Source organism: Prionailurus bengalensis, chromosome A1 (assembly GCF_016509475.1).
Source record: "Prionailurus bengalensis isolate Pbe53 chromosome A1, Fcat_Pben_1.1_paternal_pri, whole genome shotgun sequence".
NCBI classification, from domain to species: Eukaryota; Metazoa; Chordata; class Mammalia; order Carnivora; family Felidae; genus Prionailurus; species Prionailurus bengalensis.
This window is the reverse complement of record NC_057343.1, coordinates 176,626,937-176,651,188: the sequence shown is the minus strand read 5'-3', so window position 1 is coordinate 176,651,188 and position 24,252 is coordinate 176,626,937. Positions and strand designations below refer to the sequence as shown.

Sequence of the window (24,252 nt, the reverse complement as noted above, 5' to 3'; positions counted from 1 at the left end):
ATATACGTGAAATCAATCATATAATATATAGAAAACATTTGTGTCTGATTTCTTTTGTTCAATGTAATGTTGCTAAGATTCACCCACGTGTGTGGCATTCCATTTTATTATGAATAAACCGCACTTTATGCATTCTCTTATTAATGGACATTTAGATTGTTTTCAGTTTGGAGATATGAAAAAAGTGGCCATGAACATTTTTACTGTATCTTTTGGTGGACGCATTATATTTTGAGGTGATTTTTTTTGCTGGTGCCCCCCCCAAAAAAAAAACCCCTATTGATTTTGTGATGCTTCTTTGGCCATCTTGCTAAATTCTAACAGTTTTCAGTTCATTTTTCTTGGAACACATTTTTATCAGATAGAGCTTTTTACCTCAAGTAACAGAAAACCTAACCCACATTGGATTAAGGTCCAAGGAGTATATATTTGTCCCTAGAACTGCAGAGTCCAAAGTGGACTTCAGACAAGGTATGATACAGAGGGCAGCATGTGATCAGGGCCCATCTCCGTTTCCCTAGGTTCCTCCGGGCTCCGCCCTCCTTCACCTGCTACCTTTGTCTTCATCTTGGGTCCTCCTCATTGGGACAATAATCTCTACAGAAGTTTCAGAACTCAAGTCCTCAATACACCAACCAGAGGAAGAGCATGCTCTTTGAGGAACACCCATAAAGAGCAAGGAGGCTTCTTTCCCCAAGTCCCTAGTCAATACTGCCTCCTATACTATTGGTCCAAATTGGGTAACATGACCATTTCTGAGCCAATCAAAGTCTATGATCAATAGGATGGTATGCCCTGATTGGCTTAACCTAATTAAGGGACCGTTCCTACCATGAGGGAGGCATCGGCCCGACCAGACCACATGGCTGCCACGCACTGGGGCAAGGGTGAGTTCCCAAAAGGATATCTGGAAACTTTTGATCTAAATGGATGCCAGAGATGCAACCACAAAATGTTTATTATGATAATTAGAATGACAGGGCCTATAATGATTATTCATTATCTCAGTCCAACGGTAATATTTTTAAGGTTCTGTCACCCATCTTGAGGTATCAGAAGACATCTTTCTCAAGATGTCAGCTATGCATAGGGTCTTTTAAATTAATGTGGAATGATGAAAATGGTTTTGGGCTTTTTGAGCTTTGGAAAAGATGTTTGTAGAAATAGCGGGGCAGAAGAAAGGTTGAAGAAGCAAATGTTTCTTCACGTTTGATGTGTGATGTGTAGATGGCCGAGATCTGATGGCTAAAAATCTAGCAGCAAAGGGATCAACCCAAGAGATGGTTGATTGTTGAGATGGACTTGGCCATGTGGGAAGGCACATCAGTTTTCTAGTGTCAGACAACAACTTTTCAAAAAGGAAATGGCTTAAAACAACACCATTTTATTATCTCACAGTTTTTGTATGTCAGAAGTCCAGGCACAGGTCAGCTGGGCTCTCTGCTTGGGGTCCCACCGGTCTGAAGTCAAGGTGTTTGCCACTCTGCCTTCTTGTCTGGAGTTTGGGATCCCCCTCCAAGCCCCCTGAGGTTGTTGGCAGAATTTAGTTACTTGTACTTGTAGGACTGAAGTCCCCATCTTCTTGAATGACCTGGCTGTCAGGCTGGGTCACTTTCAGCATCTAGAATCTGCCCTCAGGTTCCAGCTGCATGGCCTTCCTGTAACATGTCAGCTTACTTCTTCAAGGCCAGCGGGAGAATCTCTCTCCAGTCTGCTGTGATGGAGTTTTATAACAGCAGAATATCACCAGGGAGTAACTATGCCATCAAAGGCCATCATCCTATCCACACTCTTGAGGGAGGAGACTATCCTGCACACATACACTGGGGTGGGGAGCGGTGGGGTTAGGAAGCTAGAGGGCCATCTGAGAATACTACTTACCAGAAAAGGCAAAGGCATTTATTGCCCCAAGCCCTATGGTTCACATGACACAATGACCAGGAAATTCACTATGTCTAGAAATAGATACCAAGATGCATTATAATACACACACACACACACACACACACGTACGTATATATACGTACATACAACATGAAAATAGGGAAAAGACATTATAATTCCCAGCTTGTGAATATTTCAAAAAACGTCGATCAGAATGAGCAGACATCTACGTTTTCCACACCACTTTATAACCTGACAGTTGATCTAGTGATATCCAAAATATTTTGAATCATTAACATTTGTAGAATAGCCTCTAAGTTCACAAAGCACCTGTACATACCCAGAACATTGAGTTAGGTAATAATAGAAGCACCTAGCATACGAGCTATGCTTTAAGCAGTTGCTTCCTTAGTTACTTTAGCTCCCGACTCTCAAGTATCCATTGAAGTTCACATGAAAGCAAACAGCAAACTGTGTAGACCACGTGGTATCTCACACTTTTCTTTCTCTGGCCACATGGTTCACTTTGCAGAAAATGTCTTTCCTTGGCTTGCTCACCCAGTAAACTTCTGTTCATCTATCACCCCCTACCTTTTTTTTTTTTTTCCTTTTCCAGACAAGGAGGTCAGGAGGAGCATGCTTGAACAGCATTCCTCTTGAGAAGTCCTTGCATTGCTCTTGATGGGCTGGGTAGGGAGGACCTACGGGCTGACAGGTACAGGACAGCTCAATTCCACATCTGCTTCAAACATCTAGGGAAGAAAATTTGTCAGCACTCAGAGGCAGTGTTCAAATAAACATTTGTTATTGAATGAATGGTCTGAGTGCTTATCCTCTACTAACTCATTTAAACCTTATAACAACCTAATGAGGTATTTATGGTCACTGCCCCATTTTATATGTGAGAAAACAAAGATACAGAAGGCTTAGCGGAGCTAGTATTCAAAGGGTATTCATACCCTTACACCTCCCTACAATACCGACAGTACCAGTATCTACCCCACAGGATAGAATTGAGATACAGACGTCAAATATTCAGTGCCCGCTATCTGCCATATAGTCAATTTGCAAAGAAGGAGACCTGCTTTTATTACCTGCAGGCAAAGAGGCATCTGCTTTCCTGTCCTTTGGAATAGGAGGCTGAAAGAAAATAAACAATTAACACAACGATCCATCTCCCCAGTAGCCCTCACCTTTATTTGGCTGCCCCACTTCCCTATCTCAAGGAGCCAGGGCTTGCTTCTGTTGTTTGGAGAGAGGTGAGATACAAGAGGAGAACTGACATCTGTCAATGGGCTCTCGATGATGGGGAGGAAGAGAGGGGCTAGATGGGCAGGGCCCCGAGCCTCCTTAACTAACATATTGAAGTTATCCACACGGGAGATGTTCAGTAAAGTAGTCCTTTCCCCACCTTTTCCTTTTTGAGCTACATTTAGTCAATGGCATGCCTCACAGACTTAACATGCTTCACAGGAGAAATTTTTGCTCGAGTCAGTACAATTGACTGCTGTCTCCGGGAAAACGTGGTGGGAGTTTTCAGTGAAGATTCAGTTAATCTAAGCTCCGGCGAGAAGTAAGAGTGATCATGGTTAGAGGACAGCTTCCTTGTAGCTGTGTGACCTTGGGCAAGTGACTTAGTATCTCTGAGCTTCAGTTTCCTTGTCAGAAGAATGGAAACAGTAGTGGTATGTAGATAAATGCATATGAAGTGCTCGATCCAGTTCTGGCACATAATAAATAATTCCAGAAATATTACCCATTATCATCTCATTTAACCCTCAAAACAACCTTGTTCAATAGGGGTGACGATTATGGCTATTGCCCATGTTTTACAGGTGAGGCCCTGAGTCTCGGACAGCTTCGGTGTTCTTCCTGATGCTATGGCACTCAGCCATTGTTATTGATTACCTGTCAGGTTCTTTTTTCTTCCACTTTGCATACACAGTGGGACGCAGTTCCATAAATGCCTTGGCAGGTTGACAGCGTATCTTGATAAGATATTAACCACCTCTGCAAAATATTCAGACTTCAGAAAAATATGATCCAAGAGATTCAACGACCTTTATGTTTTTCTTGGTGCAAGCCCTTAAATCAAATTGCAGTGAAGTGTATGTAGAAAGGTTGAGCTTCAGGTTGTTCATCATAACTTATTTACATCACCCAAACTGTGGAAACCACCTAAATGTTCAACAATAGAGACCCATCGGACTAATTGTAGAGTACGCATCTGTGACATATTATGCTGCATCAAAAGGCAAAATACAATTGCGTATTTGTCTACATTAAAAAATGTTAGGGGCGCCTGGGTGGCTCAGTCGGTTGAGCATCCGACTTCGCTTAGGTCACGATCTCACGGTCCGTGAGTTCCAGCCCCTCGTCAGGCTCTGTGCCGACAGCTCAGAGCCTGGAGCCTGCTTCAGATTCTGTGTCTCCCTCTCTCTCTGGCCCTCCCCCCATTCATGCTCTGTCTCTCTCTGTCTCAAAAATAAATAAATGTTAAAAAAAAAATTAAAAAAAAAAAAGAAAAATGTTAGTATATTGTTGTATGATAAAAGTAGGTTATGATTCACAAAGCACGAACCTGTTACATAAAAATATATATGTTTGCATAATAGCACACATATACATCATAGACGCATATAGACACATATAAATACATCTGGAAAGGTATGACCAAAACTGTCACCTATGGTTGCCTCTGTTGCAATGGGGAAGTATGGATAATTTGAATTTTCTCTGCTCTTGTGTGTTTGAGAGGGAAGTTCTTTATTTTCTGTTCTTTGTGCGATGTATAAAAATTCTAGTTACTGAGAAAAAGAAAAGCAGAGAACTGTTTGAAGTCTCCACGTGTGCTAACACTGGCTGAACATTTCAGGTGATTGTGAAGACAAGAACGGAATATCAGCCTGAACAGAAGAACAAAGGAAAGTTCCGGGTGCCGAAAATCGCTGAATTTACGGTTAGTTTCTTGACGGGGTGACACAAACTGTAAAGGTAAGGCTGGTTTCCGCCAGCTCAAGTTTCTTCGTGCCAGTAGAGTAGCTGCTACTGAAGAGTGGGAAATGGCATAGGCTTTTTCTAGAGGATTTCTCGAGGCCACACTGTCCGGGGGCACAGAGTCTAATCAAATAACAAAAGCTCTGCCTCTCGAACACTACTTACGCTCTCTTCTGCACTGGAATGCTCAGATAATTTGATAATTGATACATGTGTCTCCTTTCCTCTTTCTCCGCCTGTCCCCGTCTCTCTGTCTTTCCATCACAGTCCCCGGGAAATGTGATGGAAATGTATTTTTACAAAACCCTCAAATTTCAGTCAGTGGATGGTTGCAACAAAATGCAAAAAAGACAAAAGGAAAGAAAAGCTGACCTCTTAGTGGAAAAAACCAAATGGATGACTTTCTATTTCTTGGTCCTCCTCACTCGGAGGACTGATAAGTATATATCACTGTGATAAGTTGCGTGAAGGAGCCATGAAGCACGCTGTGCAAGGAAGACCTCAGGGAAATAACCTGGAGAAGTCACTTAGGTAGCTGGGACGAGCACAGCTTGTGCAAAGACCCTGAGGTTGGTCCCAACTCTCAAATAGGAATAAGGGCAACGAGGCGAGACTGTCGGCAGTGGGTAGGGATCAGGCAGATATGAGACAGGAGAAGTGGGCAGAAGGCAGACAGTTCTAGGCCTTGTAGACTATATGTGGGAATTTGGGTTTTATGCTAGAAGCATAAAGGAAGCCTCTGAAGGACTTCAAGGAGGGGAGAGACATGATTTAAGTGGGTTTTTTTTTTTTAACGTTTTTATTTATTTTTGAGACAGAGAGAGACAGAGCATGAACAGGGGAGGGGCAGAGAGAGAGGGAGACACAGAATCGGAAGCAGGCTCCAGGCTCTGAGCCATCAGCCCAGAGCCCGACGCGGGGCTCGAACTCACGGACCGTGAGATCGTGACCTGAGCTGAAGTCGGACGCTTAACCGACTGAGCCACCCAGGCGCCCCAATTTAAGTGGGTTTTAAATAAAGCACGCTGGCTTTTATGTGGCTGATGGACTGCAGCAGACACGAGGGAGCGTGGGGAGACTATTAGGCTACTGCAATCGTCCGAGTAGAAAGAGACGGTGGCTTGAACAAGGATAGCAAGCAGATAGAGAGACACGGGAAGACCTAAAAGATATCTAGGAAGCAAAATCAGCCATGATTTTACTAGAACCAGTGGTTCTGACAATGGATATGGGAGCAGTCTGACTGGGTAGGAGCCCTGTCTCCACCTTAGACCAGTCAAGGGGCCGCGCCCAGCCAGCAAACCTCATTTGTCGAATGGAGGTGATACTAGGGTTGCTGGGAGGGTGAAATACAGAAGACATGCAGAGCCTTTGGATCTGTTCATGGTAAGTACCCAACAAACCGTAGCTATTTAGTGTCAACCGTGACTGGGGATTTTGAAAGTAAAAACAGCTCTTGGTTGGTTTTCTGGGACTGGAGTGTGTATATGGTAAACAAGCCGTTCCCCATCTCCCTGCTAAATCTGTGTTAGCGCAGCTGGGTGTGTGAGCCCGGGAGGGAATGCGGTCCCTCTGTATGCATCCCTCGGGAGGGTGAGAATTCCTTGGATGCTGACCACCTCCCCCACCTCTGAGGGCCGGGTTCTCTTACTTTGGGCTGTAGCTTTCCTGTCTGGCTCAGCGTGGGCCCGGTGACTATGGGCGTGGCCTGAACTGCAGACCTTAAAAGAATGAGCACTGAGCTTCCAGGGGAGGCCGGGGCCATCCTGGAGCATAAGGACGCACTGGGCCAGAGAGTGAGCTGACCTGTGCCTCCCCCCCCCCCCCCCCCCCCCCCCGCAGCGGAGACCATCAGAAATATGCCCGGATTCACGAACCACAATGTGCACTGCAGTGTTATTTATAAAATCAAAATATTTGAAGCAATGCTACATTGTCACCAACCTCCTCAGGATTCTGTAAACAAGCCCCGTGTCCCTATGATGGGCTATTTTGGCAGTTTCTCAAGGTTTCCTTTTTCTGAGAGAGTAGTTAGTTTACTCTGAATTACCCATGAGATATTTTCGTCTTCTTTTGACTTTCCCCTGCTTTCCAAACTTGATATGAGCATGCATTATTTCAGTAATCAGAAAAGAAGTAGAATTATTATTTATTTATTTATTTATTTATTTATTTATTTATCTTTACCAAATAGAGTGTTACAAGCTTCTGGTGGAATTATTCTTTATTTGGCAGTCATTTTAAAATGACGGTGATGAAGACACACAATAATTTGGGCAAATACTTCAGAGAGAAAGTTAAGTGAAAAAAGCAGAGATTAAAATTGTGTGTTTTCCAGGATTGGAACTATGGAAAAACACACACACACACACACAAGTAAACAGAGGGGGGAGAAACGTGGAAGGAAATGTATCAACATATGCCGTCTGTGGCCGTGTTATCTGGGGTGGTGCTGGATGATCTTTTTTTCCTCTTCTCTGAGCACTTTTGGTATGTTGCCATTTAATCCTATTTAACGTCCACAAGCCCCCGAGAGACTGATGTATCCCTCCGTGTCTCCAAGGGGAACCATGGCTCAGGACAGTGACCGTGACCTGCTCCTCTAGCCAGCAGGTAGCAGGGCCAGGGCTCAGAGCTGGGCCAGACTGGCCTTTCTGTTCATCCAGGTTGCCCACGGTGGTCACTTCCCGCTCAAACAGAAGTGGGTCAACTAAGAGAAAAGGAGGGGCTCAGTCAGGGTCTGGGCCTGTGGAAGCTCCCCATGCAGCTTGACTCGATTGGTCCTGGGAGTCAGGAAGGAAGGTATTGGGTTTGGGGGCACCTGTCCTTCGTCAGCACTGACTGTCAGGTGTGGGCGGGAGCCCCGTTTGTTTACGTAAAGCAGTGAGCATTCACAAGCCTCTCTGCTTTCTCAAAGAGAGCTGCCCCTGAGCAGTGTGGAGGGTATATCTGTAGGGGTGAGGGGGCCTGTATCTCAGGGGCCTGGGAGGAGGCTTTGAAGGCAATTAGGAAGAGTCTAGGGTCTGAGCTGTTGGCTGCAGCAGGGTTCAGGGATCCGGTGGAGAATGAGAGGACAGGACCGGGCGGGGGAGATGAACCGAAAAAGACTGGCTGAAAGAATCACCTGGAATGTTTGCCTTTTCTAAAACCAAGAAGGCTCTTGCGAGGGGTCACAGACTTGAGAAACTGTTCATCAGGCTATTTGAGACAACAGGAGCATGCAGAGAGGAGCCCTTCCTTCTTTCTTAGTCCTGGGACCTAGGTGTTCTTCTAAAGCTGATTTTGCCGTGAAAGGTGCTATGGAGGGTGCTGGCACCGTGCAAGGTGCTGGTGCTGGGGAGGATGTTGGTGTTGTGGAAAGTGCTGGTGCATCTGGCCATGCTGTCAGACCCGCTTGTCCCCCAGGCTGGTGTGAGAAGGAACTGAGTGTTGCATTTGGAGGCCAGCGTGTCAGGTGAATGAGAGGTGTTCTGGGTCTTTGGGGCTAGGATGACCTAGGCAACTGAGATCACGTCCCTGTCACCTCTTGGCTCCGTGACCTTGGGAAAGTCCCTTCACCTTTCTGAGCTCCTGATTCCTCAGTAATAAACCAGGCCACACAGTTGACATAACAAATAGTGTAAGTCCTTGGTACCCTCTAGGTCTTAATGAATGATCATTTTATCTCCTTCCTGTTCAGATCCCCTTTCTTCCTCCTGGGTTCTTAGCTTCCTGCCTAATTAGCCAGCTTTTGTCTGCTGGCTGGAGGCAAATCTGGGCCTCCCCTTCCAGCTTTCCCCCTTGGGAAAGTGCAGGAATTGTTCAAGGAGAAGCCAGTTCAATGTCTGGATTCATGGGCCGTCTCTCTGGCTATCTACAGGGACCTCTGGAGCCACCTTTTTGCCTACTGAGGAGTGTAGGCAGATTTTTTGGTAGGCTGTTCCTCAATAGATCGGTTATAATAGGAATAATCCTAGTATTTGTTAAAATATGCTTTTAATCCACTTTTCAGCCTAATAACAACCCAGAGGTACTCCTATTGTTATCTCCATTTTGCAGATGCGGAAACTGATGGTCAGAGAAGTGAAGTGGCTCCGAAGGCCATTCAGCCCGGTTATGTTAGAACAAAATAAGAACCCAACCCTATCCCACTCCCTCTGCCACACCTTCGTGCCACCCTGGGATTGCCCTTGCCAATTCTGTGGCTGGCTTGCCTTCTTTCCTTCCTTGTTCTTCCTCCCCTTTCTTTTTTGTCTTTATCAGTATTTGCTCCGAGCTGGGGCCAAAGGCCCGTTGCCGGGAGACGAAGAGTGCATGAGACAGAATTCTCTCGCTCTGGAAGGAGCTCACAAATGTGGATTAGTCGAGAACATTCTGGCCACCTTCTCAGCTGTACTGTCCCTGTCAGATCAGCAACTCTGGGCTGCTTCCCCTGATCCTCTCAGCTGGGTTTGGTGCCTCCTCTTGGTTCTGCAAGTAACACGGGGGCCTTGAATGCCGCTGTAGGGTAATTGGCTGCTCTCGCATCCGCAGCCTGGCCCCCAGCCTCTGATCCCTGGAGGGCCTACCCACACGGTTCCCAGCACAGGGCCTGGCATAGACTGGGAGTCTGGTGTGTGGCAACTGGAATCCCAGTCTTTTGGAACTGCCTCAGTATTCATGTCTGACCACATCCTGATTCAGGGTCTAGAAAGTCTGACTCTGGTGGCCATGGCCTAGGCAAGCGCAGATTGGGGGCCGTCCAAGTGCGTGGGGAAAGATCCTGGGGATATCTGGAGGACACCCAGAGCATGATCAGTGGGAGAAGACGGAATGGGAGGAATGCATTAGTGCAAAGGGACCAGAACTCAACGTTCCTGTCAGACAAATGGACACATTAACAGGAAGTAGGGTGGGGGAGCCCTGAGAGTGGGAGGGCTAGTAATTCTTAGAGAACAGGGGCCTGTGGGTTATTACTAAAAGCAAGCAACAACAAAGAAACAACACAAAATAAACAAAAATCCATCCACTGATCCACTCAATTCTTTGACCCACTCAGTTCTCAAGGCTGCTTACAGTGGAAGGGAACTGAGCTACGAGTGAGTAGCTCCCCGGGGACGCTGCTAAGCCAATTTGCCTGCCAGGTTTTCCTTTCCTCCTTCTCCTTCTCTTCTGGGTGACCGAGGGACGGGGTCTCGGCCCTCTGTCTCAGGCCTCTGCTCCGCTCGTGCACCAACATAAGAAAGGACATAGTGCCGTGCCAGAGCCAGCCTGCCAGGGTCGGTGGCCACGTCTAAAAGCTGGAAGAGTCCAGGCCTCTTTCCCTCCTGAAAGTCTCCAATAACTGTACTCTCTTCTCCGTTCACCCATCCTCTCAAGGCCCGGCCTCGTCCTGGGTCCCCCTGCCTCCTTTCTCAGGCGCCTGTCCTCACCGCCCCAGAGAAGGACTCTTCCGAAGGAGCCCATCCCATGAGGGCTTTGCCACCTTTAAAACCCGTCTGCAGTTCCGCTGCTCGCCTGCCTCTCCCACAAGCTCCGACTGCCCAAAGCGCTCCCCCCACTGCCTGCCTTCCTGTCTGTTCGTGCTGTCCCTTCCAGCCAGAATGCCTTGGCTGCCTTCACCATTGCACACATTCCCTACTCATCCCTCAACACCCAACCCGAGTGGCCCCTGGCCCGTGTGGTTCTGCCAGCTTGCCCGCATGGTCTATCCTTCCTTTTGGGTTTCCTGCACCTGCTGTACGAGCCTCTGTTCTAGCACCAGTAACATGGTGTGGACGTCATCGAGTTACCTGCCGCGTCTTGCACTCACTGGGGGCCACAATGGTATCTTCTTCATCTGCGGACCCCAAGAGCCTAGCCAGTGTCTGGCCACCTTAGGAACCAAAAGATGGCTTCGATAACTGAGTGAACAGATGAATGAGTAGACCAAAAAAAAAAAAAAAAAAAAAAAAAAAAAAAATCCCCCTGGCTGACCGAGAAATTCTGCCTTTATTAATAACACCAGAGCTCTGCCTGCCTCATCTTCAATATCTTTATTTAAAATCGGGGCCTCATCTTTGCTTCTCAGCTCCTTGACAATGACACATTCTTATAAATGTCTCTTTTTGACGCCACATTCCGAGGGAGGTGAGACCCCATTTCTACCTTTGCCATTTGCTTCTGCCAATTTTTCATCAAAACCCCAGGGGCTGCTTTCCTCGGGAGGGATTCTAATCTTTGCTGACAGGGGCAAATGGAGATAAGATGCTTTACTTTATTATCTGTTGTCTTGGTTTTTATGGCTCTCCTATTTTTTTATTGTGAGGAATGTCATAGGTGAGTTATTAAAAACATTGCCTGCTGGGTTAAGAGCAGAGTCATTATCTGGCACGGGAAGAATCTGCATATGAGTACCCGGTGGAGAAAGGCCATGATAGTATTTGATGTTTATGCTTGCATTTTTGGCTAGGGTGTTACTGAAAATCAGAATAAAGATGCTGGCCTATGCTTTTGTCTGGGCACTTTCTCGGAGCCTGATGGAATTGTACTGTTAGGGTAGCTTTCAGAAATGCGTGTTGTTGTTAATTGATCGTTGAAAACCAATTGTGGCTTTTCTGTTTTGTTTTGTTTTTAACAAAAACATCCATGGTGCTGTCTCAGAAGGAATGTGCTCAGGGTTTCAGGGAGGGCCGGGGCGACTCAGTGACCACTCCATAGTCAAATAACTGAAGCTGCTTTTAGTGCTGGCTTCTCATTCTCGTCGATGCAAACAAGCCTTGGTAAGTAAGTGCTACAAGAAAGCAAGTGACTGGGTGAATACATCTGATGGCCAAGAAGACTGCTAGAGTGTTGTGAACATTCTTCTTTCCTATGGGACTCCTGCAGGGTGGGCTGGAGCTGGCTCACACCCTGTCCTGAGAGCCAGTTATGAAAAGTCTGCAAACCAGTTGTTAAACTGTTGGAAGCTCGTAACGAACCATGGAAATGGGCAAACATGACGAATCACGCCCCGTCCCCAAGAGCGTGACGAAAGGCCACACGGAAGAAGGGGGAGTACATGGGTTGGGGATTTGTGTGACTAAAGCAGGTCATTTCACCTTTCTGAACCTCTGTTTCCCTATCTGTAAAATGGGCTAGTGATGTCCACAGTCTAAGCCTGGTGTGAGGACGGAGTTAATGTAAACTAACACCGTACCATGGGCGCCCTTGTACTTACGCAATAATATATTTCTGGGGAGTCGGTCACGTGACCCGATGGGATGCATCCACCTAGGCTGGGCCTCCAAGGCAAAGCCGTGCCTCGTTCCATCTCGGTTGGCCCTCCGTCTCAACTGACGTTGTCTTGGCACACGTGTCCCTCCTCACTCACCCTGTCCACAGTGCCGGCTTTTGAACTTCTGTCTCCATCTCACCCCCTTCCACCCAGCATGAGCAAAATCGCATCAGATCACTCTATCTTGCTTGAGGAATCTTCAGTGGCTCCCTACTTCCTACAGGCCAACAGCATGGCATTGCAGGCTTGTCCAGAGGTGGTCCTTGCTGCTAGTTCCTGTCCCTCTGCCACTGACCTCCTGCACGCCCAGGGCTTCAACTTTCACATAGTTCTGCAAGTCTGCCGTATGTATGCCCGTTCTCACCTCCAGGTCTTTGCCCGTGAACTTTTCACTCGACTCTACCCCACGTGCTCTGCCTTGTGGCCCAGCTCAACTGTCACCTCCTCCAGAAACCAGTCCTCGATCCCCCACGTTAATTCTTCACCTGGGAGCCCCACGGTCCCAACATTTCCCTCGGCCCCTGTGCCCGTCTCTGCTTCGGCAGAGATCTCTTGCTACCTGGCTAGGTTGCTGAACGTGCCACCGAAGGCAGGACTTCATGATGTTTTCTCCAGTCCCACATTGGGGTCATAAGAGGAAGGTGTTCGTGGAAAGTAAAACAATATTTAAAAATTATTGTTTGCAATGAATTAATTAATAACAATAACTTCCATTTTATTGAGCTTCTGTATGTGTCAGGTAGTTTGCTAGTCACTTTCCATGCTATCTTCACAATAACTCATGAAGGAGAGATCAGTTTTCAACGTACAGAGGAGAAAACTGAGGATCAGAGATGTTAGTTAAGATACTCAAGATCACACAGCCAATAAAGGGTAGAATCAGGCTTTTCTGACCCACTGTGATGTGTGTGTCTATGGATGTTTTCCTTCTTTCTTTCTTTTTTTTGTTTTGAGAGAGAGAGAGAAAGTCGGGGAGCGGCAGAGGGAGAGAGAGAAAGAGAGAGAGAGAGAGAGAGAGAGAGAGAGAATCTTAAGCAGGCTCCACGCCCAATGCAGAACCCAAGTCGGGGCTCAATCTCACGACCCTGAGATCATGACCTGAGCCAAAATCAAGAGTCAGACGCTTAACTGACTGAGCCACCCAGGCACCCCTCTATGGGCGTTCTTGGGTGTATGTGTGAGTGTCTATATGTGGTCTTTTGTCTATACCCATCTTCCAAATTGGGAAAACCTACACATTTTGGGAATTGGCTAAATTCAACTAAACTGAGAAGTGTTGTTCTGTTAGAATGCTAAATTTTGCTGCCTGTCCTTGCTGTTTGCCAAGCATTAGTCTAATTTTGCTTTGGCTCTTTTCTTCTTTCTTTTCTTTGAATACACTGTTTGGCCAAGTGCTGAAATGCATTGATCCAAGAAGGAAAAAGAGAAGCAGAAGTTCCCAAGGGAGAAATGCCATTTTCCTCACTGCTTGTCACGTGGCTTTGCCTCTCGGTCCCATCACATGGTGGGAGGGTTCGTCTCCTGACTTTCTTGCTCTCTGGGCCTCCGTTGCCACAATGCGTGATTATATGAAATGTGATTTAAAAAAATTTGTGATGTTTAAGCTCCTGGAACTGTCAGAGGTAGACAGGTCCTAACAAAGTGACTGTATGTGCAGCTCATGTGTCCCCACCATGTTCTATAATTATAAGAAAATTAGTTGTCATAGCAACTGCCACACAGGCCTAGCTTCCTCCTAGAGGTGCTGACAAGCCCCTCAGCTCCACGATCTGAGAAACTGGGAGGGAATTCAGTTCTCTGGGAACAGTCAACTCTTACTTGGGTGTTAATCGTGAGCTCATTCTAATTCTCCACAACTTGAACTCAGTCGCGTTATGCAATCTGACAGGTGCTGGTTTGAACTTAGTTCTAGAACACTCATTGGCTGTTTGACCTTGGGCAAGTCACCTGACCTCCATGGGTCTCAGTTTCCTCTTTTGCAAAATGGGGTTACCCATGCCCACCTCCAAGGATTGTTGTAACGTTTACTTTTTTTTTTAATTTTTGTTTTTTTAGTGTTTATTTTGAGGGAGAGAGAGAGACAGGGCACCAGCAGGGGAGGGGCAGAGAGAGAGGAAGACACAGAATCTGAAACAGGCTCTGAGCTATCAGCACAGCGCCCGACGCGGGGCTCGAACTCACAAACCGCGAGATCATGACCTGAGCCGAAGTCGGACGCTCAACCGACTGAGCCACCCAGGCGCCCCTGATTATGTTTGTGATGTGCCTGTCAGAGGCTCTGGCACACAGTAGCCCCTGGTATATATTAGATATCTTCCGCTTACCCTCTTCACTGTGAACAAGGGGAAAACAAACAAACAAAAATGCCGAATTAGAGAGAGTGGATGTTTTACTAATAACATAATTATAATAGGGACACCTGGATGGCTCAGTCGGTTGAACGTCTGACTCTTGATTTTGATTCAGGTCGTGATTTCACAGTTCGTGAGTTCGAGCCCCAGGTTGGGTTCTGTACCGACAGCACCAAGACTGCTTGGGATTCTCTCTCTCTTCCCCTCCCCTGCTTGCATTCTCTCGCTCTCTCTTTCCATAAGTAAATAAACAAACTTAAAATTTTTTTAGATAACAACAACAACAACAATAACAATAATAATAATTTTGGTCGCATTTGTGGCTAGAAAACCAAATCAGTAAATAGAAGTTCTAGGATGAATCATGTATATCAGGGAAAGAAAGAGAGAAGGCAGAGAGAGGAGAGAGAGAAAGTATAAATGAATACACACGTAGATGAAGCTGACTTGAATGAAAATTCTGCCGATTTGTTTTTAACTGCATTTCTTTGAAGCTAAGAAAAAGATCTCTAGTGTCCACAAAAAATCTCTAACCTGGGTGAGGATGCCTGACTTCCAGGCTCAGTCTCTGGACCTCAGTTTTCCCATCTGTAAAATGAGGAAGTTGGGTAGGATTGTCTCCAAGGGCTCCTCTGTCTTTGATGTTCTTACAGTGGTTCTCGACCAGGGGTGATTTTGCATCCGGGGGACACTTGGCAATGGATGGAGACATTTATGGCTGTCTCGGCTGTGGCCTGTGCGTGTGTTTGTGTGTGCACCCGTGTGTGTATACTATTGGCATTTAGTAGGTAGAGGCCAGGGATGCTGCTAAACAGCCTGTATCGCACTGGATGACCCCTACAAAGTATTATCCTGCACCAAATGTCATGGGTGCCAAGGAGAAGAAGCGTTGGTCTAGGATTTGCCACCATGTTTATTGGTCGAAAAACAGGAATCACGCCACTCTTGCCCCACTGAGATGTGTCAGATTTGTTGAGTTATTCAGTTTCTTATCCTAGCCATCTCCTGGAGATTTGAAGCCCTGGAAAAATTAGTTAAGGTAAAGACAAAAGACTTCTCAAGGTCCTAGGGGTTCAAGAAAAATGAGATGGCCATGGGGCGCCTGGGTGGCGCAGTCGGTTAAGCGTCCGACTTCAGCCAGGTCACGATCTCGCGGTCTGTGAGTTCGAGCCCCGCGTCGGGCTCTGGGCTGATGGCTCAGAGCCTGGAGCCTGTTTCCGATTCTGTGTCTCCCTCTCTCTCTGCCCCTCCCCCATTCATGCTCTGTCTCTCTCTGTCCCAAAAATAAATAAAAAACGTCGAAAAAAAAATTAAAAAAAAAATGAGATGGCCTTGGGAGCTGGGAAAAATACTGCCCTTTGAATTTTCTTTTCCCTTGGTACTGCATAACTCTAAACAGACCAAATGTGATTGTTTCATGAGCAGAATGCAATTTAAGACCCATAAATAGCTTTCTTATTATTTCTCTATAGAGGCTAAAAATAAGTCTTGTATATATTTCAACTGCACCCTCACTTCCGCCTTCAACCTTTGATTTTGACTTTCCATGTCACAGCCAATGTGTGTCTCTTCTCAAAATCATTGTGATCACTTTTTACACTTGCTTGAAATCATTTTGGGGCTTTCCCTGGCCTTCACAGTGATATCTGAACTGCTTAGTTCATTGCACGCGGTCCTCATGACCTGTCTTTTGCTCATCTCTTCAATCTCCCCTCCTTCCTGCCTTCAAGTTCCTCCCGCCAACCTATATTACTCACAGGCTCCTGGGCACACTCTGGCCTATCTCCTCCACTCCTCGGCTTAGCTGTTTCCTGCACCCTGAATACTTTTCTCTCCCCCAGGGTCTAGCGCCCACCTATTTATCTCATTGACCTGGCTCAAACATCACCTCCTGGATGAACACCATCCTAGTAGCTTGTCCTCCCTTCCCCTCTGTCAGATGTGGAACTGTTTCCTCTGGGATTTTCCTCACTGGAGAGAGCTGGTCAACTTCACCTCCTTTGTGCAGCTATTTTCTTAACTACAATTTTCCAATGCCCTGTGAAAGCCTGGGCTCTTGAAGACAGATGTCACCCCTGCCTGAGTTCTACATCCCCTGTGGCCTTGAAAACAATAGGTGGTCCGTAACTTTTCTCTTTAAATAAGAGTAACACATCTACATGTGCAAAGTTCCTACAGTATAAGAAGCATAAACTGAAAAATGTCTCCTTTTCTCTCCCTTCCTAATCCTTCCCACCTCAACTAGCCATTGTCTATGTCTATGCTGTCCAAACTGGAAGCCTCTAGCCAGATGTGGCTATACTCACTGAAATTAATCAAAATGAAATAAAATTCAAAATCTAATTCCTCAGTCACACAAGCTACATTTCAAGTGTTTAATAGCCACAGGAGTCTAGTGGCTACCATATTGGATGGCTCAAATTTATCGGACATTCCCATCATTGCAGAAAGCTCTATTGGATGGTCCAGGAATGGTTTATGTTCCCATCTAGAGACATTTTCTACATGTCAGCATATATAGATTTACGTATGCATAGATACATTTGATATCCTTTTTGTTTTCTCAGATGGGACCATTTTATATATATTCTCCGGCACCTTGCTTGATTTCTCTTAATAATACGTCTCAGAGATCTTTCCACATCAGCACATTGAGATCCTTTTTTGTTCTTGTTAATGACTGTCGACTGAGGGTTTTCATAATCTTTCAAAATCAGTGCCCTATTGTTGTTCTAGCTTTCAGTCTTTTGTCGTGAGAAACTCTGCTGCAGTGAACCTCCTAGTGTGCGTGTCCACACACACACACACACACACACACATCTTTCATATATTTTTCAAGTATATTTGTAGAATATGAGAATCTTTATCTTACAAGCTTTGCCAAAGAGTCTTTGGGTCTTCAATTTTAATAGGTTTGGCCAAGTTATCTACTAAAATGTTTCCACCAGTGTGTTCTTCCTCCATCATGCCTGAAAGTGTGCTCTTCCCCACATTGCTGATTTTAACAATCTTTAAAAGCTTTACCAATCTGATACGTAGTAAATGGCACCTCACCTTTGTTTAGGTTTGTGTATCTTTCATTATCAGAAAGGGATGGAGCCCCTTTCTGTTTACTAAATGACTGTTTGACCTTTGTTTCCTTCCTGGAAAACATCGTATTTGGTTGGACCACTTGCTGTTCCTTCCTACTGATGGGCGTGGCCTCTTCCCAAAGCTGAGAACTTAGTCATTCTCACTTATTTGGTATTTTCTCAGTTGACCTTTGCCTTTTGGTTTTGTGTAGGGTGTAACTTATTTATTAAGCCTGCAGGATTTCCTACTTTTGCTTTAACTTAAATTAATCACCAACTCCAGAAGGCATAAGGGAAAATACTGATACATTTGATTCTATAAAAATCAAGGCCTTCTCCCACCCTGAACTCATGTTTTCTTCTGACACTTTTATGATTTTATTTTCTATGTTAAAATCTTGATCCATCTGGAATTTGCAATGAGTAAGGTAGGAATCCAGCTTTCTCTCTTTGTGAATGGCAGTTTGCCACTTGTTCCACATTCATTAGTTAACCTTTCCTCTCCCGGACTTGTCATGCCACTGTTTTTAGATACTGCATTCCCGTAAATATTTGAATTTACTGCTGGGCTCTCTCTTCTTTCATTGATCTTATAACTGTTTGCTATTGAAAATGGAGACCATACCAAGTTGTCTCCATTACATAATTTTATGACACATCTTACAATCTGTGTAAACTGTGCTTCCCTCATTCCTTTGATTTTTCAGAGACACCTTACCCCCTTCTAGTGTGTTTCCTTTTCCAGATAAATACTAATATAATTTTCAGGTTCCAAAAAAACCCATGCTACTTTTTCATATTAGTTACAAGAATTAATAGATTCATTTGAGGAGAAGCTACATCTGTAAAGTATTGGGTCTATGTAGCTACACATTTAACCTTGCATCTGCCAAAGTCTTTTTTAGAGGTTCTAGCTGAACTTTAAAATCATCTTTACAGTTCTGATTAAGTTTATTCCAAAGTATTTTATCTATTTTTTTGTTGATATTGTAAAAGGGACCTTTCCTTCCATTATATTTGCTAACTGGTTGTTATTTACACTTGATAAAAATCCTTTTGAATTTTGTACATTTCTTTGCCCACCGGGTAGTTGTTACTAACTTCTCCTGTTTTTAATACTTTGTTTAAAAATGTAACCCTTTGTGTTCTCTACATATGTAATTGTACCATCTGCCACTAATGCTAATATTGCTCTCCTATCTGATATTTAGTCTCCTTGTGCTCTTTCCCCTGTAGTTTGTTTTTAGACTCCTCATGTCATTTTCTTGTCTAATTGCATTGGCCAGTACCTTCAGGTCTGCTATTCCTAACATTTCGCCATTTATATTTTCATGGATTTTTTTTTCCCCAAATGCCTTTTCTGCATGTATGGTTTGTCTTCTTTGGCCTGGCATTATGGTAAATTATGCAAACAGATTTTTAAATACTAAGCCATTCTCACATGTCCACATTTGGTCACGGTATACTCCTGAATTCTGTCTGATAATATATTATTTGGAAATTTGGCTTTAATAATGTTGTGAGGTTACGTTGAGTGATTTTGTGTGTGTGCTGTTTTTGTCAGGTATGGTATTATTATTATGTTGTCTTTGTAAAGAGAATGAACATGACTTTTTCTTTCTCAGTGCTCTAGAAAATTTGAAAGAACAGAGAAATCATCTGTTTCTTTGAACTTTTTAAAAAAAGAATTAAAACATAAAGTCATCTGGCTTAGTATTATTAGGAGGGTGTAGGTAGTTTTCAGTAAATATGTGAAAAATTAATAAACAAAATTTGTTTGTACCCAGCTACCTCTCTAAAGCTTTTATTTCAATATATGAAATTTATTGTCAAATTGGTTTCCATACAACACCCAGTGCTCATCCCAAAAGGTGCCCTCCTCAGTACACATCACCCACCCTCCCCTCCCTCCCACCCCCCATCAACCCTCAGTTTGTTCTCAGTTTTTAAGTCTCTTATGCTTTGGCTCTCTCCCACTCTGACCTCTTTTTTTTTTTTCCTTCCCCTCCCCCATGGTCTTCTGTTAAGTCTCTCAGGATCCACATAAGAGTGAAAACATATGGTATCTGTCTTTCTCTGTATGGCTTATTTCACTTAGCATCACACTCTCCAGTTCCATCCACGTTGCTACAAAGGGCCATATTTCATTCTTTCTCATTGCCACATAATACTTCATTGAATATATAAACCACAATTTCTTTATCCATTCATCCGTTGATGGATATTTAGGCTCTTTCCATAATTTGGCTATTATTGAGAGTGCTGCTATAAACATTGGGGTACAAGTGCCCCTATGCATCAGTACTCCTGTATCCCTTGGGTAAATGCCTAGCAGTGCTATTGCTGGGTCATAGGGTAGGTCTATTTTTAATTTTTTGAGGAACCTCCACACTGTTTTCCAGAGCGGCTGCACCAATTTGCATTCCCACCGACAGTGCAAGAGGGTTCCCCTTTCTCCACATCCTCTCCAGCATCTATAGTCTCCTGAGTTGTTCATTTTGGCCACTCTGACTGGCGTGAGGTGATATCTGAGTGTGGTTTTGTTTTTTGTATTTCCCCGATGCCTCTCTAAAGCTTTGAAAGCTTTTTTTTTTTTTTAATGCACCCATTGTCATTCTCTTAATTGTAACCCCCTTCAGCAATTTTTTTCTAAGTGGCCCCATTCAGTCAATAAGTATTTACCAAATAGCCACCGTGACCCAAGCCTTGGGGTAGGTGGTATGGGTGATTCATGGAAGTACCAGACCTGGCCCACAATCTAATGTTCTGGAGATGATGGCATACAGTTAAAACCTCCATGTGTTTATATTTATTTGATTTTAAAGCAACATCACTTATCATTGAATACCAATAGAGCTCGGGGCTCTGTATTTACAGTTTACCCTTTAGGCACACATGAATTATTTTTGGCTCTAGATTACAGCATCTCACTCTGAAGAGACAGCACATTGTCTCTTCTTTCGTGTTGGAGCCTTCTGTCATCTCTGACGCTGGTCTGCAGAGTAGGGCCACACTTATTTTCAGCCGTGGAGCTCCCAGTGTGATTCACCTCTCTTTACTTCCCTGAGCTAGGTTTTTTTTTTTTTTTTTAATCTGTAAAATGGAGACACCAATCTTGTTTAGTAATACTTAGACGAGAAAACATTTGTAAAGCATCAAAATGCAGCGGGCACCCAGCAGACCTAGGTTTATTTCCCCAGCTACCTAGCTCCGTGCTAGGCCCTGAAGAAGCCACTCGTGGAATATGTGTTCAGGGCTGGACTATTTTTAGAGCCCTTGACTGGTCTTCCCACCTCCCAATTTTACCCCCTCCAATCGAATCTCCATGCAAACTGCCAGAGCAATATTTAATGTTCAAATGGAAGCATGTCAGCGGACACCAGATATTACACACATGTTAGCTCTCCTGTCTTCCCAATAAACTCTAGTCTGACCCCATACTCCTTCTCGAGCTTGCCTCTATTTACCCATCAAGCTTCCTCTTTCACCGTCTGGTAACATCCACATCCCCACGCCTTTACACACGCTGTTCTCTCTGCCCACGTCACTCTTCCCGCTCTCCTTCCAGGCTGGCTTCCTTGCGTGGTGCTGTCTTCCTCACAGCTTTCCTTCTAAAGGGCTCTTTTGACGGTAGAGACCATGTAGCTGTCCACGTCCCTGAGGCCCATGTGCCTGGCCCTGGATCTGCCATGGACTAGGTGTTCCGCCCCTATCTGTTGTCGGGTGCATGATTAGTCTTTAGGTTACATGGTAACATATGAATGAGATTTTTCTCCGTTTCAGCTCTCAGAGGAGCCCTGGGGAAATAGTTCTTTAAAACACGAAAAATGAGGCCAGGAAAATCAATTGCATTTCTCGGCTGCAGGAGATGTCGGAAAAGCGTGACTTTCCCGAGCCTCCCAGGGCACGGCACCATAATGGGGAGTTGGAGGCACCTTTCATTTAACGTGGATCTCAAGCAGGGCCCAGGCTGGAACTCACCAAACCATTCAGCCACCCACTGCTCGTGAAATTCAGGAGCAGGCGTGTTTGAAAAGCCCCGAGACGCCTTGCACAGCTCCTTTCTTCTTTTTAAGTAATAATGAGCTGGCTGGGCAGCCTTGCCGATGATTTTACAGTTAAACACCCACACTCCAAGATGCCTCCTTCAATAAGTGGATGGGGAAAAAGGCCAGAGAAAATATAGGAGGGCGAATATTGATGGAGTGTCTTCTGGGCTCCAGGCACTGGGCTTGCCGTCTTTATCGTCGCCTGGACCTTCATAACTGCCCCGGTAGGGGGACAGTACTGTAAGCACTGCCTTTGTACAGAGGAAGACACAGAGGGTGAGACAGAGCTGATTTGCCCAAGGCCACACAAGTCAGACGAAAACCATTTGTGCATCTTCCGAGCGGTTTGTTTTTATCTTCCGGACTCTAAGACATCTACTTCCTTTCTTTGGTCAGGCTGCTCTAAACCCCGAGTCGATTTTTGCCCCTCTGCTCCAAGTATGGGCACTGTGATAACACCTGCCTCCCATTTATCCCATCTTTGTTCCTTCCGCTTACTTCCTTACTATTTTCCTCATCTGCCAAATGTGGGTAATCCTAACAATACCTGGCACAAAGGATTGTTATGAAGACACAGGGGAGAAGCCGTGTAAGGGACTCAGGGCAGAACTTGGCACACTGTGAGCCCTCAGTGAATGTTAGTGATTACTAGATCACGTAGCATGTAGGTTGCTTTCGATCACTTCTGGGAAAAGATGGGCGGGGGAGGGGTGTCATAAAAATAAGACAAATGAAACTAGTTAGGTGGCATTTACTTACTTCATACGGATTTATTGAACACCTACTGCAGCCAAGCCCTGGCCAGATACAGGGGCTGCCAAGATGAATCCTCAAGGCTGGGGACTCTCAAGGAGAAGACGGCACAGGCGAACGTCGCACTGACTACTCAGCCACGGAGCCTGTTGTTAACAACGTCCTACTCTCTGCGTCTTTTGCCCTGCTTGATTTCCACGTCTGGGAAGCAGCCCTGACCTGAACCTCACTCCCAACCCTTTGGTTTTCTGCAATCCTGCAAAGAGCGGCGGATAGGAAAGGACATGACCCTTCACTCTGGGTCACAATGCCCAACTCATCCTACCGGGGAGGGACTGCCGAGAGGGGAAAGCCTGAGGTCACAGCCGAATGAGCACACAAACAGGAGCCCAGACTGCAATCCCCGCAGGGAACTCGGCAGAGGGAAGGTAATTTCATTAGGTTCCAAGCCTTTGCTTTAGTGTGCTGCTGGGGAGAGGTCTCTCTGCGGCCTTGCAGGCTGGCTGTGTGCACTACTTTGTGTGTCTACTGGGTGATGGGCTCGTGTTTGTAGAGTCAGAACAATTTATGAGGGACATGCACTTCCATTATTGGGAGCCAGGGAGAACGGGCGAAATGCAAGGGCGCGATCCCTGCCCCAAAAACACCGTGCAAAAGTTAATTAAGGCTCTGACTCACCAGACCATTTCTGATGAAATTAAGAGGTACAGCTAAGCGTCGACGATTTCAGTGACAGGAAGTGAAGCAGTTGCTTCTACGGGTGACCGCTTCGGGAATGTATTTCAGTAATAACGACAGTGATGATACTCAGCGTTGTTGGAAGCTTTACATCCAGTGTCTTTGCGAGTCCTTCCAATGTGGCTGGTAGGTAGCTGGCATGATAATCCCATTTTTGCAGATGGGAGACTGAGGCTCTGAGAGGTGGCGCTACTTGGTTAAGGTCACACAGCCAGGAGATGGTGGAGCAGAGACCGGATCCCAGGCCAGTCTGGTGCTTGAGCCTACCTCCTTCTCCCACCTCCCACTGCTTCCCTTTTAAGCCCCTGCTTCCCCGTCTCTGCGAAGCCAACACTGAACTTCCGTGCCACCTGTATGCTGATCCCTCAGAAGCCTTTTGTTTCCTTCACACCAAATTAAAATCATAATCGTGGCCGCAGTAAATAAAGCGCCTGACCTACCTACCTGCCCACAGCCCATTTTGCCTGCATGTTGGGTCAGATTTGTAGCTACAATCACTCCTTGTGGAAACAGCAAGGCTTGTGTGACATCTTAATTTCCTGAGTTTCACCTTGTGCAAAAGAGCCCTGGCCAGATTTGTGAGCGTCTCCTTGTCTGGACCCTATTTACAAAATGCTGGTGAGTGACAAGGTTGCTCCAGGACTCACCTTGCTCAGCAGCCCAGGCAGGAAGAAGGCCCGGCCCAGCACATGTTAGAAAGCAGGCCTTGACCTGGCCTTGCCGTGTGACCCGGGTAAGTCCCCTCACCTCACCTCGGTAAAACAGGGACAGTCATATCTTCATCAAACAGTCGTTGTGTCGACTCAGTGGAGTGATGCGTGCAAAATCCAGGGCCTGGCTCGTAGCAGATACTCAATAAATGTCAGGTCCGTCTTCTCCACACCCCCACATCCCCCGCATCCACTGTGGTAGAAGGTGCTAGGCCTCTTTGGAGATGTTTTGTGGACACATGCTCCAGAGCCCTTTAATACCAGCCCCCTGCCCTGTCCAGTAATTGGTCATACGTGTTCATGGTGCCACCTGGGAGCTGGCTTTCCACTCAGCTCCAAACCGCTCACCTCGGACCTCATCCCTTCCCTCCTAGAATCCTTCCAGGGGCCAAGTCCTCGTTTCAACCTTTGTCGCTACCTGACCCTGACCCAACCACTTTTGGAAACTTATTTCCTATAAAGTAGGGCCGCAAAGGCCAATTTTAT

General features: G+C 45.6%; 1 protein-coding gene across 2 annotated transcripts in view; it reads left to right on the top strand.

Moving 5' to 3' along the window:
• NSG2 (neuronal vesicle trafficking associated 2) overlaps positions 1-24,252 on the top strand; it is a 55,108-nt gene that overhangs the window by 13,319 nt on the left and 17,537 nt on the right. The window contains exon 3 of one of the 2 annotated variants that reach the window (XM_043595658.1): positions 4,760-4,843. The exons of the other annotated variant lie outside the window; for it this stretch is intronic. Within the exon in view, the coding sequence (XP_043451593.1) occupies positions 4,760-4,843 (84 nt within the window). The remainder of the gene's footprint in view (positions 1-4,759; positions 4,844-24,252) is intronic. 2 annotated transcript variants of the gene reach the window in all.